Source organism: Centruroides sculpturatus, unplaced genomic scaffold (assembly GCF_000671375.1).
Source record: "Centruroides sculpturatus isolate CEXI.00-Female unplaced genomic scaffold, Cexi_2.0 scaffold527, whole genome shotgun sequence".
Taxonomy (NCBI): Eukaryota; Metazoa; Arthropoda; class Arachnida; order Scorpiones; family Buthidae; genus Centruroides; species Centruroides sculpturatus.
In genome coordinates this window covers 301,235-318,907 of record NW_019384763.1, presented here as the reverse complement: position 1 = coordinate 318,907, position 17,673 = coordinate 301,235, and the positions used below count along the sequence as shown (strand labels likewise).

The 17,673-nt window shown below is 33.5% G+C and overlaps 1 protein-coding gene across 2 annotated transcripts in view; it reads left to right on the top strand.

Annotated features, from left to right (window-relative positions):
- Positions 1-17,673, top strand: part of LOC111628852 (coiled-coil domain-containing protein 137-like) — a 46,448-nt gene that overhangs the window by 6,738 nt on the left and 22,037 nt on the right. Inside the window, exons 3-4 of one of the 2 annotated variants that reach the window (XM_023372706.1) lie at positions 4,009-4,154; positions 13,984-14,113. In XM_023372706.1, the coding sequence (XP_023228474.1) occupies positions 4,009-4,154; positions 13,984-14,006 (169 nt within the window). In that variant the 3' untranslated portion in view covers positions 14,007-14,113. Of the gene's footprint in view, positions 1-4,008; positions 4,155-13,983; positions 14,114-17,673 lie in introns of those variants that run through there. The other variant, XM_023372705.1, reaches the window with a different exon arrangement.

The following is a 17,673-nucleotide window of genomic DNA, read 5'->3' as shown; positions in this document are numbered from 1 at the left end:
TAGAAATTTGTAATAAGATACATAATGCGGTTATAATAAAATATTGTGCGATTATTTTCATATAATTAAAATTAATATTTATTTATTTTTTAGAGAATATGAGGGAAGTGGCGCTTCCAACGCTTCTAATGATGGCACGCCACTGGAGAAATATATGTGTTATAAATGCATGAGAAATGAATGAGATCACATGTATGAACACATGAGAAATACACATTTTTAGAAAGAAGGTTTTTATGTGTGATGAATTATATTTCCTCCAGTATTTGCTAAGTTCATTTGTAATACACATTTTATTATATTGGCTCAATAACGTTTCAAGTTTTCTATCCACGGTATTCGTGTATGCAAGATGCCCCTTTGTACTAATTTAAATCAGTCATGCTCTACAACTTTGTAATTGTAATTAACTTTTTTCTGTATTGTGCATAATATTTGAGATAGAACTGCTAACTTCAGAATTTTACCACTAGGGGTGCTGCAAATAGTTTCATCTTGTAGTGCGTAGTCACTTTACCATAAATTTATGTTTACAACTAACTGTTTATGTTTGTCAGTTCTGTGGGTGTATAAGACCTTTACTTTGTATCCTGTATATGATAAATATACAGTATATACAAATTTATACTATGTGACAGTAAAACCATACTACTAAGCTTGTAAGGAAAAACACCAACGCCAAACCCCTTCCACTATCCAGCTCCCGATGATCGCTACACTAACAACATGGAGGAAATTATCATGCACATTCTCACTAGCCTTTACCCTTCGGATGACCTGTGGCAGGGTGACAGTATGGAGGCAGTTGTCAGAAGTTCTACGTTTGCTCTGCCTAACGCGGACAACAACTGTAACTTTGCCTATGTCGAGGTTTCAAATGCCATCTGTTCACTCGCTGATGACAAAGCTCCAGGCCTTGACAGCATAACCACTAGAATGATTAAACCAGCTTTTGAGGCCAATCCTACAGCGTTTATTCTCTTTAATATCTGCTTGAACACTGACCTTTTTCTTACTCAGTGGAAAAAGGTCAGTGTTAAATTGATTCCCAAACCCACCAGTGCTAACACTTATAAAAAAAAATACAGACTGATCTGCCTTCTCCCAACTCTGGGAAATGTGTTAGATGGTCTAATGATTAATAGGATCACTTGGCATCTACACAAGTGTAGTGTCCTGCACCAGAATCAGTTTGGCTTCTCTAAAAACAAAGGTACTGTAGATGCCATCCACCAGGCTAAGCTTAATCAGCATACGGCAATAATCACTATTGACTTTAGAGGTGCTTTTGATCATGCCTGGTGGCCTTCCATTTTGCACACATTATATGTTCATCACCGCCCTCAAAATCTTTACAAACTTCTTCAGTCCTTCTTCTTCAGTTGGTGTAGTTTCTTCAGTCCTATCTTAGTGACAGGAGTGCAGTTCTTTATACAACACAAAATAACATAATCATACCCATCACTTGGGGCTGTCCTCAGATATCCAGGTCTGGTCCTGGTCTCTGGAAGATAGCCTATAACTCTATCCTGCACTTAAACGACACCCTGCCTCCTGGCTATTGCATACAGGGCTTTGTGGATAATACAATTATCCTAGCTTCACACAGGAACAGTGAATACTTACAGGACATTCTCAATAACATTCAACAGTGGAGTATTAAACATAGGCAACCAATTAACACAGACAAATGTGAAAGCATGATAGTTGGTAGGAATGCGCCACTCGTCAGGAAGCTTACCCTTCAAATAGGTGCTTGCAGAATAAAACAAACGATGAAAATTTAATATTTAAGTGTTATTCTTGACGAGAGATTTAACTTCTCACCCTACATCAAATACATCACGGACAAAGCTAAAAAGACAGCCAACATCCTCATTAGTATTGCTAGGAACACATGGGGCTTTGGCCCTAATGTTACTAAGCTTATTTACAGGGGTGCAATTCAGCCAGCACTCTTCTATGCTGTACAGGTCTGGGGCCACATTGCCACCAAAGTCCATAACCGTAAAAAACTGTTATCTGTTCAAAGAATTGCAGCTCTCCACATTTGTAAGGCTTATAGGACTGCTCCCACTAGTGCCCTCTTGGTAATGTCAGGATTGACCCCCTATTGATTTAGAAATTAAATGCATTATTTGGCAGAAAGATCTTGTTACCTTACTCCAGCAAGATGATTAGAGACATAATGATTAGAGTAGATAAGATTTCCCCCAGTTTGACTTTGATCCGTGATATCAAAGAATTCAGCATCGACAAAAATACCCTCCCAACTTATGATTACCACCCATCTCATCAGCTTGCCCCTGACATTTACTTCGAAGATCCAGGTGATCATCCCATGTTTAGGATTTACATTGATGGTTCCAAGATGGGTGATGAAGTGGGTGCTGCTTTTGTAGTTTACTCTGACTTAGGCTGTGAGCTTCACAATGTTTGCTTCTGTCTAGGTACACACTGCTCAATAATATAGGCAGAAACTTTAGCTGTTTATATGAGCTTAATTCACATTGGGCTTAGGAAGGACAAAAGACACTACTTACACTATTGCATTTATTATGACAGTAATTCTACGTTCGCACACAATCCACGACTCACTTCGATCTCGATTTACCCACAATCTGCATTGTGACCGTCGCTAGTCGAACATCGTGCTGTCGAACGTCACAGGCATTCCGCTCGAGAAGAACCTGGCTATTACACGCGATGATAAAACTGACGTAACTATGCGGTAAGTCACAAACACCAACAAACAAAATGGAAGTTTTGGTTAGAAATAAATACTTTTTCTTGCCGTACATCTAATAATAGACAGATGTCGTCGTCTCTCCAGCTGTCTTTTTTATTTCTCTATCGATAGCCGGACACGTGTTCCGCAGCCATCTTGTATTTTCTCGCGCGCGTGGGATTGTGGGATCTCTCTTATGACTGGATCTAGTTTCAAGAACTCTCTCCAGTCGATCGCGATTGAACCTTGTTTCAGTCAAGATTGAAACGGTCGAGAGTGTTTGCACTGCGGAACTGGCTCTGACCTTAGTCACAATCTAGATCGAAATGCTTGGTGCGAACAGGGTATAAGATAGCTTTACACAGGATTGCGAAGTCTGATAGCCACTTAAAACTCAGCCATCTCGTACATCACATTCTCAGACACTTAGACAACAACATTAGAATAGATTTCCAATAGGATCCCTGGTCCATGTGGGGTTCTTGACAACGAGACCACTGACCATCTTGCCAAACAAGCTGCAAAGTCTTTAGTCACTAGTATTTTCAGTTATATTCCTACCTTGTACATCAAGAAGCAAATCTTCATTCTCTGGCAAGACAACTGGGACCATGACACCACTGATAGGCTCACCTACACTTTCATCCCCAAGGTTGACACTACTGTGATTCTTTGCCACTTTTACCCTAGTTACACCCTCACTCGGCTGCTTACAGGACACAGCAACTTTAAGGGGTATTCCAGAATCTCTCACAATTAGCCAGCAGAAAAACTGAAAAGAGGAAATTGTACTTGCTTGACTGAGGAGTGTTCACAATTATGACTCAAATAGCTATCTGATAATGAAGAATATCCAAATTTACAATTAATATGCTCACCTTCTCATACTCCACTTATGGTTCAACACATACTACTAACCTGTCCCCAATATAAAACAAGCAAAGATTATTTCCAACAACAAATATTTCCAGGTGACAACAAAATTCTTTGTATGTTACTAGGTGACACTGGACAAATTTAATCTGTTATGGCCTATCTTCAAGCAAAAAACTTATATTTTGAGCTCTAAATGGAATATATAATAGAAAGATTTATGGATTCTTAAAACAGCCAGAAGAATATTCAAATACCCAAATGCCTAGACCTGGTACTTTTTGGCTTACTAAGGCCCTTGTACCATACATCCCAAACCTAACCAACCATCTAACAAATTTATACCCAAATGATGTGTATAATAAATAAATGACCTAAATTTAACTTTTACCAATAAATTATTTCAGGAAACCAAATGCTGTAAATCTTCCTCCAAACGAAGATCAAGAAATTCCACGTAAATTACGTGAGTTGATTAGACTGAAGAATCTTGTGAAAGAAAACAAGATAAAAAAGAAGAGAAAGAAAAAGAAAAAGGGAGATTACATAACTGGTTAGATATGCATCATATTTCCTTAATTTAAAAAATTTATCACTAATATTATTCTAGCTATAACTGGATATAACATTTGTTAAGCTTTTGCTAGTAAATAAATTTATTTGAAAATATATATAACTGTGTATAAAGAAAGTAAAAAAAGAAGAAAAATGTAACAGTTGTTGCATTTTTCTTTCAAAATGAATGCTACCATTTTAAAATATTACAATTATGTCAGTCATTANTTAAATTATATTTTATCTATTAAAAATGTATAAAGATATGCAAAACAATAGTTTATTTATCCTTTATTCATGTTTTTCATAGAAATGTAGAATATAGAAAACAGAATCTGACAGTTAAGTTTGAAGTATTTGGAATTTTCCAATAAAACTTTTGTGAGTTTGTCTTCAAATTGTATACCAAAATTTTGATGATGTAAATTTGAGGGTAACCTGGATCATATTCCTAATTGCGCTAAAGGTTTGCATCAAGCTGGTTATTATGTAACCTTTAAAACATTTCCCATTCAAGCTAGTTCATCTGGACAGTATTAATCCAATTTTAAAAAAAATTAAATTAAAAAAGTCAATTGCGTGATTGTAACATCTCAATGCCACTCTGATAAAGGTCATTTTTTATTTTGGTATTCAATTTTTTTGAATCTGCTGATACAACTTCCAAACTTAACAGAACATAACCATAAAGATGTGAATACAGTGTGAAGAGTCAGACTCAAAAAAGTCTAGTACCAAAGTAAGAAATGGCATTAAGATGTTATAATGTAACATGATATTGGAACTTTGTGTTATAATTATCCTTTTGCCTCATTTGATCATTTAACTGTAGATTTGGTTACATTGTTGAAGGTTTTCTGTATATTACAAATTACTTATTTTTATTTAACTGTACTAACTTGAATTAATCTTTTTCTAAGCAAAGCCTGTTAATTTGATAAAATTGCCAGGACAATAATTGTAAAATTAATAAACAATTTAAGACTATACAATGACGAGCCTTTGATGTCCTTTCCGACACCTCGGAAAATAAGTCTACGGCAGAGTTTATCTTTTATTAGAGGCTGCTCGTCCACCTCGCTACGAAAAAACGTTACAGGACTTCCTTCCGACATTAAAAGATTTGTTATTGTATAGTCTTAAATTGTTTATTAATTTTTCTATTAATTAAATTTGAATGTTGTTACTTTAAAATTAGTTATTTAATTTTATTATTTTATTTAATCAGAATTTATTTAAGTTAAAATAGTCAAAAAATTGCTGGTGAAACTAGGAATAAAATTAATTTTAAATCTTATAAAATATAGGTTTTGCTCTTTCAGTATTCTAAGACTTTGAGTTAAAAGGCAAAAGAATAAACAAAAATAATGGAAAAATGAGTGAGTTCAAGATTTAAAAGAATGGAAGAGCATAATAGATATTTGTGATAGATGTGATGTGATAATAGATATTAGTGTGCAATTACTTGAAATGGCCTTAATAGGTGTAAGTGTTAAGTTATGAATTTTTTTTAATATTTTAAAACATATATATTTGTGAAGTGAGTCAGGAAAGATGACTATTGATAGAAATGATAATTTAACAAATTCTTGGTGGATCACTGACAGTGGATATCTTCATTCTCTCAGCTTATTTACAAACAAATGAGTGAAAGTACACATCCCTCTTTATGTATTCCATATGAATTGTAAAATAAGCAGCAACTTAAAAACAAGTTTTTATATTGAATGATGAGTCATAGGAAAAGATTATAGTAGCAGATCTGATAAATTATTACACTGATAACAATGATAATTTTGTGAAACAAGTACAAATGTAAAAAAAAAGTTTACAGTATGTGAAATTATATTGCATTGTCATAAGCTAGTTCTACTTAAGGTTAGAGAAATATGCCAATGTCAAGAAATAAAATTTGATTTAAAGTGATCAAAAGCATTAAATTTTGGGGAAGTTTTTTCTGCACTTTCGTTAAAAATATATTATCTCTTAATAATGTCCATACTTCACAGAATATCACTGTAAATATTAATGATTTACATACTTTGCATATTTTTATCCTAATAATTTTATATTTTGTATTACTTTGTTATTAAAGAAAAATATATTTGTAAATTTTGCAATTATTAAAAAAAAGCTATACAGCTATACATTATCATCACCATTTTAAAAAATACATTTAAATTCTTAGATAATCCCAGCCATACGGTATGAATGTATAATAGCAAAAAAGAATGCTACCGTTGAAGACAATACATACCATACAGGAAAAACTTGAAAATTCTAGCGCTAGGACGAAATTTGGTGCCGATGTTACTGAAATATGAATATACCCTAAATTCGTTAAAATTTAGCGTATAAATAGTCTCAAAACGTTCGCAATTTTGCCTGGCCCCATTGCGTTTCTTGTTAGATTCTATCAGTGAAACGTCAATGCCATCTTGGCATTAAAAGGGTGTGACTATTAGGAATCTTCAGAAAATAATTTTACGTTTTAAGGAGAGAAACTTTCCTCAAAACGCAAGATGGGATCGCAAACCGAACCGACGTCTGAAAATGGAAGAATGTTGATGTGGAGCACGGAAGCAGTAATGCATGTGCAATATCACGATAATTAGACGCCCTGTACGACTGGAAAATACTGCGAAAAATCTTGCAGTTCGGTCAAGAAATGCATTCCAGCGAAAGCATCTCCAATTCGTGACATTCGTATTTGAATGCAGTTTTTAGAGTATGGAAATGGAGAGACAACCATATTTTTGATGTAATGTTCAATTGCACCTTCCATATCGGTAACTTACATAATAAATAAATGTAATCACTTTAACTGCCGAAAATGACGCAAAATGTTAATTAGCGGAAAGCGGCGCCAATTTTTCTCCTAGCGTTTGAATTTTGAAGTAAAAGTCTCAGGAAATTGGAAACCGCACACTCGAGACAGTATCGGGAATTATTCTAAGATTTTTTCCTACTGCACCAATGTGTTTTGGCCAAGCGTTAATAAGCTGTTCTAAAAAACAAAAACGCATCTTGTACAATTAATTTCAATCTTAATTGTTAGACACCCACAGTGTGCAATGTGCGCCCGCGTATGATATAATTTATTGTACTGTACAATAAGTGATTGTGAAATAGTTTGTATGGAGACATCGATGTTGCGGCTGTCAAAAAAATCTGTACGTATATAATCGATACTAATGGTAAATCCTATCAACATTCCTTCCGTAGTTCTTTTTTTCGCGAGCCGAATAAAGTATATAGTAAATCCTGCGTAAACTGGAATCGCACGATACCTTATTTTATCGGTTTGACAGGTTTCCATTTTGAACAGATTCTTTTAATTAACGTAGAAAACGGCTCCGTTCCGAAAAATCTTTTTCCGTTCCTCTTTATTCGGGTTCCGTTTTGGACGGGTTTTACTGTACACTAGAAATTAAGTACAGTAAATATATTAACTTTCACGTAACCAGAAGAAAAAAATACTTATAAAACCCAGAATCGTACAATTTATTGCTGCACAAATATGGGATTTCCATCTCAATTCAAAATTTAAAATCATTTCGTATAAATAAATTTAGAGAATAGCCCCAAAATCATATATTATCGAATAAAAATGGCAATTTGAATTTATTTACTAAACAAAATTTCAATTTGTGTTAGATTGAAATATTATATCTTTACAGCATTGCAGCGTTATTATTAAAGAGAAACGCAATACAGTTCGACCAAGTTGTAAAATGATCATAAATCAAATTACTGTACAGTAACGCGGGGGATGCGTTCCTAGGCGACAAAGCGCTAATCCACTGTTGCCAAGACCCAGATGCTTACGCCCACGATCTGGTGGAAAAACTCCGTAAAAAACCCATAAAAATATTTTTCCACCCTAAAAAACCCTAATTTTTTGAAATTATAATTTAAAACATCTTTTATTATTCTTTTATGAATTACAAAACTTTTAAAACATTAAAAGAGAACCATTCATTATGAAAATTAAATATCTTGAAAAACATTAATGACATCATTTAATTCTTCGGATACATTTGTAAATTGAGAATTAATGTGGTCATACATTTTTTGATTCAATTTTCTATCATTTTTCTATTATTGGTAATGGTTGAAAATTGGCACAAGTTATTTCATTTCTTAAAAAGTAATACCTAGTTGCTAAAATAGCTTGTGCCAATCTTTTTCTTAATTTTGATTTTATAATTGAATGGATTGAAAAACCCTTCTCAACAGTTACATTATAAGTTGGAAGGCACAAACATTTCAATGCTAAGTGAGCAATATTTCTAAATCTTGGGTTTCCCGCTGAATAAGTGTCCTCGAAAACTTCAATCCAAAAATCAGTTGTTTTGTCACAATTATTCCATACTTTATTTTGAATATTTTGCCATTCAGACACTGTTTCGGTCAAATAAAAAAGTGATGATAATTGGAAGAATTGGTGGCTTTTGTTGTGATGTTGCCACAGTTGACTCAATTGTTCTAGAATTATAAGATTTTCTGGTAAACGTTGTTGAATTTGTGTACGCAACTTTGTAATAAAGGCTCTGCATTGGTATTTAACATCACTATACTCAGATTCAGAAACATTTGAACTAAAAATGTTAAATTCATATCCCCAGTCAACACTGTTGACACGAACTAGGTGATTTTGAAAGTTTAACTTTATGAGATCTTGGTCTCTTACTTTTTCAAAAATAGTTGGTACAATAATTTTTCATAATATTAATTTATAGAGTAAGAATAAATCTTGATATAATTTCAAAGGATCAGCATGATCACTTTGAAATAACTTATTTACATCACAGACTTGTTTTAAAACATTTTTTAAAAATATCACGAACAGTCTGTAAGCATTAACTTTCATAATGTTATACAGCTGCTCTGCAGAAAAACATCTATTTTGTTCCTTTGCTAATCTAAACAATAAAAGTAATTCCTCCCACTGATCTACAATGGTCTTGATAGCTTCGTAGCGAGCAAGCCACCTTGTTCCACTGAGTTTAGATATTTTCTTAGATTTTGAATTTTCATTCGTGGCAGCATACAGACTTTCATATCGAATTTTCCGTGTTGAACTACAGGAAAACCAATTGTGAGCCTCTCGGACAAGATATTCCAACTGTCTTGGTACGGTTTGACACGCTTTTTCTGCACATAGATGAAGTGAATGACAAACACATCTTACTACAACCAAGCTTGGAACATCATCTTTCGACAATGTAGAAAATAACTGATGTCTTCCAATTATGACACTAGCATTGTCAACTCCTATTCCAATTAGGTTCTGTAGATTTAAGCCATCTTGCAACAACTGATTTCTAAATGAATTATAGATGGAATCTGCATCACAATTTTCCAATTAAATGAGGCTATGAAAGATCGTGATGAATTTCTTCTTCATGGTGGAGAAATATTTCACCATCATGCACAAAATCTTGATTGTAGAAATGTCAGTTGATTCATCTATTATTATAGAAAACGTTTATTATTACAGAAAACGTGCAATTTTACTTTCTGTTCCTATTACTGGCTCAAATAGCAATTTTTTACTTGATTTAGCACTTTTCTAATGCAATTTTTTCTCCGTGCTTTCTTGTTTTGGCATGTGCAAGCAAATCTTTTTTTGTGTGCAGTTAAAGTTATTTTACAATAACGACAATAAGCATTCGGTGGATCACCTGTTGGATCAAAAGCTAAACAAGCTAAAAATGAAAATTTTCAAATTAGCACAAATAAATATAAAATATAAATTGCTAATACTTACCTTTTAATTCTTTTGATTTCTCCCATGTTTTGCAGTATGTTTTGTGTATTTCTTTTTGGTGGCCATAATGGTATTGAATAATAGGAAAATTGTTTCTAACCAAAACATAAATTACCCTACAAAAAGTTTCAATTAGTTATTTGAATAACTATAAAATTTGTTTTATTACTTTTAAATATTTCCTGTAGTTTTAACAATTTAACATCAAAGATCAAACTCACAGAAGCTTGTAAAATAACACGTGTTATTGCTGAATGCTGGCATAGACTAATTACCTAGCTTCGCTATACATTACAGCACTATAGACTAATTATCTAGCGAAGCTAGGTATTAGGCTATAATGGTTGACCCCATTTCAAGTGAAGACAACGCCAGCAGTTAATAAATTAAGAAATTCTCAAAGTAAATGCAAAATTTTAAGTTTTAAATGTAATCCCATAAAATTCTCTATAGAAAAAAATTCTCCCTAAATTCACCTCTAAACTCGAAAGTAATCTCTAAATCTTAGGTAAAAAAACCCTAACTTGGTAACACTGCGCTAAACCAAACAGCGTTAAGTAAAATTATTACGTCTAAGCTAGTGAGGACAAGTATTGTATAGAATATTTTACTTGGGATAAAATAAAAGATGTAAAATAATTTTACTACTGACCCGGCAGTGTATACTTTTAATACTGTCACCCGCCGTCATTCGTCACCTCCACAAAAAAGCAAAAAGTAGCTCACCGCAAATTTCAGCTCGGACTCCATCTTCTTGGTGGCTCCTCTCTCGGACACGTGCAAAAAGCCCTCGGAAGCGTACCTTCCGTACTCCCACATTCGGAAGTCAGTGTAAGAACACCGATTGGGGGGAATTTTATTCCCTACCGTCGGGATGGTCTATGGTCTACACGTATGTGGGTGGCGGTTTTATGAGGCAGCAAAAGACAAGTGTTTTACAGAGACAAACCGTTTATTCTTGATCGAAATTTCTTACATATTTTTAGAAAAAGGTCCTTCGATTCAAAACTTGAAGATGTCTTCGGTCCTATCGATTAAATGACTGATGTTTTTCTTTAGTAAAGCTGGAGAGGAGCCCCGGGGCGATGGCGTGTCAAAGTTCGGAAGCGAACAATCACAAGATAGTGGCGATCGGAAGCACCAAGGGAAGAGGACGACGAACACAACAGGTGTCTAGCGAAAGTCTTAGTAGAAGCCCCGTTGTCCTTGGAATTGGTGCTTTTTTAAGTTTTTCGAGATGGGCTTCTCGCTAATTGGACAGACCTTACGTCATCGTTTTCTAATTGGTCTTCCACACGTCTCCAGGTGTAAATGGAGCTTCGTATAGTTCGCGGGAAAGGTCGGCTGAAGATGGTTTATCCGACACCATCTTTTAGACTCTGATCGCGTTTAATTGTTGACTATGACACCTACGCTCATTTTGATATATTTTTAGTTTCGTTTTGCTTTCTAAACTGCGTCTTAACTTTAATATTTTAAATTTTCTTCTTTTATTTTCTAAAGTTTTGTTTTTCCTTTTACTCTTTATGAACGTCGACGTCAAAGTCCGGTGTCGCCGTTTCGACACTTGTATAATTTTATATCTTGACGATTTATCTTAATAAATTTTTACATATCTTTCTTTTGGGATGGCTATTTCCGAGGCCTCTCATCAGCAACGTGCGAGGTCCCGATAATGTCAAAAAAATGGGTCAGCCACTGGACAGCCATTGGTCAGTCATGGGACAGAGGAACCCGCCTCTGTCCCGCTGTAAAGTACTATATTATTTTTCCGACTTTCCAACGATTATCGACACTANTCCTACTCTGACAAGGTTTGGCCATCCCTGGTATATAATATTGAGTAAAAATAATTATTTTATTTTAAAAATACCTACTTTATTGTTGAACTAGCTCTCAATTCTATTTTTTAATACTAAGATTTGTAAATATGGATGAAAACTTTTCTATAATGACTATTCATATCACAAGCATGACCATTCATCATCATTATAAAAGTTGTTTATTTTTCACAAAACCATCATAATCTTGGTTTATTATTAATATACTACTATTTTCAGAAAGAAATTTTTATTTTGACAATCATTTAAAGAAAATTTTACTAAATTTCTTCATCTAATATATAATCGAGACGGGTTGATAATAATAATAAGCGCAGAGCCCAAACGATTAGGAGTTGAAAGTTGAAATTTGGTACAGTTAGGGTACACCACGAGAACACACACTAAGAAGGGATTTCTCGAAATCCCCCCGGGAGAAAGACAGGATTAAGGCTTAACACTTCCATCAACAATGGAAGTGTTAAGTTGTGTTAAGTAACAATGGAAGTGTTACGTAACAATGGAATTGTTAAGAGAAAGCAACGTGCAAGATTTACAGGCACAGATGCAGTTTTTTCATTTTTGCGGGAAATCGAACATATTTTTAGAACCATCTAAAAATTCTCTAATTAGTCTGGAAACAAGGGGACCCAATTCTTGCATTCTGTGAAAACGGGTAAGGTTGACTGTAACGTAATAATCTTTATCTTAGTTATCGTTATTTTTGCCCGAGCAACGCCGGGCCCACCTGCTAGTACACATATAAGAATTTAAGGTTTTATAAATCTTCTTTGTCCTGGCCTATATCCCAGATTATTTGGGGTCAGTCCGGAATGTCAATTTATGCCACGTTGGTCTATCTCTAATTGTTTCTTCATTCACTTCACAGTCCAGCATATCTGTTTTTACATATTCAATCCACCTCTTCTTAGGTCTTCCTCTACCTCTATCTCCCTGTACTTTCATATTTAGTGCCTTTTTTGTTACATGTTCCTCATTCCTTCTCACCACATGTCCAAACCATGTCAGTCTGTGGCTTTTTATTTTTTCTGAGATAGATACTACCTTTGAACTTCCTCTGATGTAATCATTTCTAATCCTATCCATTCTTGTGACCTCACACATCCACCTCAGCATTCGCATCTCTGCCACATGCAATTGCTTCTTCGGTTGCTGTCATTGGCCAGCACTCGCACCCATACATAAGCACAGGTCTGATGACAGTTTTATATATTAGCCCTCTTATTTTAAATGGCATGCATTTGTCACCTGTTGCCTGTTTCCACTTTAACCATCCTGCATTGATCCTCCTAGTAACCTCCCTATCAATGTTGCCATCTTTCTGGAGCAGAGATCCCAGATATTGGAATTCAGTACTTTCTGGCAATGGTATTCCATTTAGTTTTAACGAACCAGTACCAGGGAGACCGTCAAAATTACAGAACATATACTCCGTCTTGTTTGGCTGATTTTTAGTCCCTCATTTTCCAGCACGTGTTGCCATTTGTTTAGCCGTCTCTGTAATTCTTTCCTGCCCTCATCAATGAGGACTATGTCATCTGCAAACAGNTAGTGTGAGTTTTGTACACAATTTCAAAGTGATATACCCATAATAAATAAATGACCTAAACAACTTTTACCAATAAATTATTTTAGGAAACTAAATGCTGTAAATCTTTTTTCAGTTGATCCACCATACAAGAGAAACTTCTTTAGTAATATGGACAGTTCCAAGAGAACATAAAATGATTCGGAGTTTACAAACTGCAAAACACAAAATGCCTTTTCTGTTGCAGAGTTATTGTTTTCATTTATAGTGTTTCCTAGAGGCAATAAACAACAAAATGCTTGAATGCAAACTGTGAGATGAAATCTGGAGTGTTACTGTATCAATTGGTGTAGAACCACATACTTCTCAGATAATAATATAATTACAGTAATTTAAAATGGTAGAATACATTTTGGAAGACCCTGTATAGAGTGACATGTACCAAAAATTGTAAATAAAATAAATATTACTGTCTTTTGTTGTTAAATTTAAAGATATAACAATTACAATAATAGAAATTAACAAAAAAAATTACAAGCATATTCCATACATAACCTATCTTATTCACGTAAAAGTAGAACAAATATTTCATGTTTATCTAAAGATATTTCATATATAAATGATTTGATTTTTATTAGTAATATTAGTATAATATATTCAAAATAAAATATATTTACATTTTCAGATTTGAAGAGCAAGTCTTCATAACAACAAATTTAACATCAGTATAAATTAAAATAACATTATAAATATGTAGCTTCTGTACTCAATTGCTTCTTGTTCTCTCTATTTTGTTCCTCGGAAGTAAGCATAGAATTGCTATGAAGAACTTATCATACAGTAACACCATTGATTGGTAATATAGTCTTTATTTTATAAGAAGGAAATGCATTTTGGGCTATTTGCTCCACTTCAGTTCTTATCATACATATTTGATGAAATTACAGAATAATTTACAGGATAATTAAGAGCTATTTATTATCCTATATACAAGTAAAACCAAAAAAAATTTGATTATCTGAAATGATATTTAATAGTGACAGCTTGAGTAACCAAGTTTTTTAAAATGAAAGGGTAAAACTCAAATAAATTAAAAAATAAGTAAATAATAAAATAACTACAAAATACTACTAAAATGTGATAAAAAAGGTATAGCTGTAAAACATAAGTTAAAACTTGCAAAAAAATTAGAAAAAGAAAAGTTAATGCATAAAAACACTAGTAGATTTTGCTGATTAACTTTAAAGTAAAAGGTGTAAAACACTTCACTGTATGTTTATCTGGTAGACTGACTATCATATGGTACAGTGAATTAATAAAATGTGGGGGAGGAAGGATGTCTTAAAATGGATTCTTCTTATTATTGCAATAATGGTTGCCAGATTTCACTGATGACAATGCAGGAATCATATTGCCTGTCACAAAATTTGCAATTTATGAAAATTATGATTGGAGTGGCAAATAGCCAGAGAGCAGTCTGGATAAAACAAAAAGTCACTTGGTAAAAAAGAGTATCACAGAACATGAGGTTCAGTGAGTATCAAGTAGTCAAAGAGGTTCAGTGAGTCAAGTAGTCAGAGTATCAGTCTTATGAGGTTAGTCGGATACAATTTTACCATTAATAAACAAAAATAAAGTTTATTGAGAAACTCAGTCATAAAAACTTTTCATTTGTTTTTATATTATTGGTCATCCTTTATTTCAGGTTGGTACAAAAAATCACATTAAGTGAAAAATGACCTGACAAATAACTTTTTTATTTTGGTGAATAAAAAATGTTTGGCAAATGGGTTGGTGATTATTATAAAAAAGCCATGATGACTTCTGTAATGCCAGTGTTTAAATTCATTCTATTAATTTTGTTTATTTTAACTTTTCTATTTGCCAATTTTTTAGCAAGTTTTAACTTCTGTGTTTTATATATATACCCTTTATCTTATTTTAATAGTATTTTATAGTTATTTTATTATTTAATATTGTGAGACCTGGAAACAGTGCAAAAAAAAAGAAGAAAGAAAAATTTGTTAAGTTAAACCATCAAGAAAATAAATTATATAAGTGTTGAATCTGCGACACTGAACTTTGATGTTGATGCTCATAAAGAATAGTGGAAAAAACAAAATTTTAGATAAAGAAAATTAAAAATGGAAATATTTAACACTTAAAATGCAATTTAGAAAGTAAAATGAAACTAGAAAAATATTAAGAATGAGCATGGGTGTCATAGTCATCGACAAAACGCGATCAGAGTCTAAGAGATAGTGTCGGATAGACCATATCTAGCTGACCTTTCCCGCACCCTGAACAGAGCTCCATTTACACCTGGAGACAGGTGGGAGACCAATTGAGAAGCAAGGAGAAAAAGGTCTAGCAATAAGCGATGAACCGAATCAAGAGGTTTGATAAGAACTAGTTCAGAAAGGACAGAAGAGCATCATCCTCTCCAGACCATCGGGTGCACTCAACGTCATCAGTTCCTTGTGAATCCTTAGACATTTTGTGTGGTTAATTTCAACACCAACAAAGACTGACTCGCCAATACCCCGGGGCTCTGCCAACATGAAAAGAGAAAGGAAAGAACTTTCAAAGACAACATGAACCAAATTCTGGACTTCCGGACATTGACCTAATTATGTAAGCATTGTCACCTAAATAAACAGTTTCTTTGTGAAACACTTGTCTCTTTCTGCCTCCTTAAAACTGCCACCCACATACAAATTGACCTTAGTCCATCCCAACAGTAGGGAATAAACCCCCCTTAATTGGCAAGCTTACAATATTCATATTTTTTACTTAGTTATTTTTTAATTTATTTTAATTTTACTAGTTTTGCCCTTTGTTTTAAAAATTTGGTTACTCCAGTTGTTACTATTAAATATCATTTCAGGTAATCTACTTTTTTGTGGTTTTTACTTGTATGTAGGATAATAAATAGTTGTTAATTTTACTGTAAATTATTCTGTAGTTTTCATCAAATATGTGTAATAAGGACTGAAGATGGACAAATATCCCAAAATGCATTTCTTTTTTTATAAAATAAAATCTACATTATCAATTAACAGTATTCCTGTATGATAAATTCTCCATAGCAATTCTGTGCTTACTTCCAAAGAATGTAGAAAAAAAGTTCAGTAGAACCTCATTAATTCAAACTAATTGGGGAAAAGCCTAGTCCAAATTAGGGCAATTCTGAATTAGCAAAATTTTTTTACTGAAATGTGTATTTGTATTGGTCCAAAAAGTACACTTTTTATTTAAAGTCAAATTTTATTTGCACTTTAAATGAACAAATAATTAGTGATTTTATAAACTTTACAATGCAAAAGTAGTAGCAGCATTGTTCTTACCATATATATAAATTACAACCCAATACTTCAACATTACCAAACCAGCTACTGAATTTTTCAGGCTATATTTAAATTTACTTAATAATTAGAATCAAAGCAATTTGTGTACAAATAGGCACCATCTCTTGATAAATTTATAAATGCTGGAGTTAAGGCAGAAGTAGTGAGATTCGTAGAGGGCCATGGGCACTAAAGAAATTCCCTGTCAGCACTGGAAGTGACCAGTATGGTTATATCTGAATTAATTCGTTAATTAACAGCTCAAGAAGAGGAGATAGGACAGAGATCTGGGCAGTGTAACTGGCAACACAACTGCAATGCAAGTAGGAGTTGCAAGTTTGAATTATGCTTCAGGCTGATTCTTTTCTTCTAGAGTAGTTAAATTTAATAATAAATGAATTTTAACATTTAATTTATCAAGAGATGTAGCCTAATTGCTCTAGACAAATTGCTTTGATTCTGATTATTAAGTAGCCTTTAAATATAGCCCAAAAATCTGACAGATTGTTTGGCTATTTCCTATCATTGCCAACATTATTAACTTGAGCTTAGGAACAAAACTAAGTTTTGTTTGCAATTCATTTTCTAACTGTTCCTTGATCATATCTTGATGTTAACATAATTACATCTTTGTTCTGACTAGAGGATTTGATCCCGGGATCTCGAAAATCGGGATTCCGATTACTTTTCAGTCCCAAAATTTTCGGGATTAAGTTTTCCTAATCCCGAGATTTTCGGGATTGACATCTTTAAAAAAGTTGCAAAATAGACTGCATGAAGCGAAACGTTCCGTGCCAGTGCTTTTACAGAATTGCTTGCCTATCATTTTAATATAAAATATGAGAAATTTTATTCCAAGCAAGCAGCAGAAATTAACCTAGCGGGCTTGCGATGCTTGCTTGGAATAAAACTTCTTGTATTTTGAACTAAAATGATAGGCAAGCAGTTCTCACTGGGTTACTTGGTAATATACTTCATTTTTGTATTTTTGAATTTTCGCGGGCGCCAATCGATTTTCTGGCGCAGTC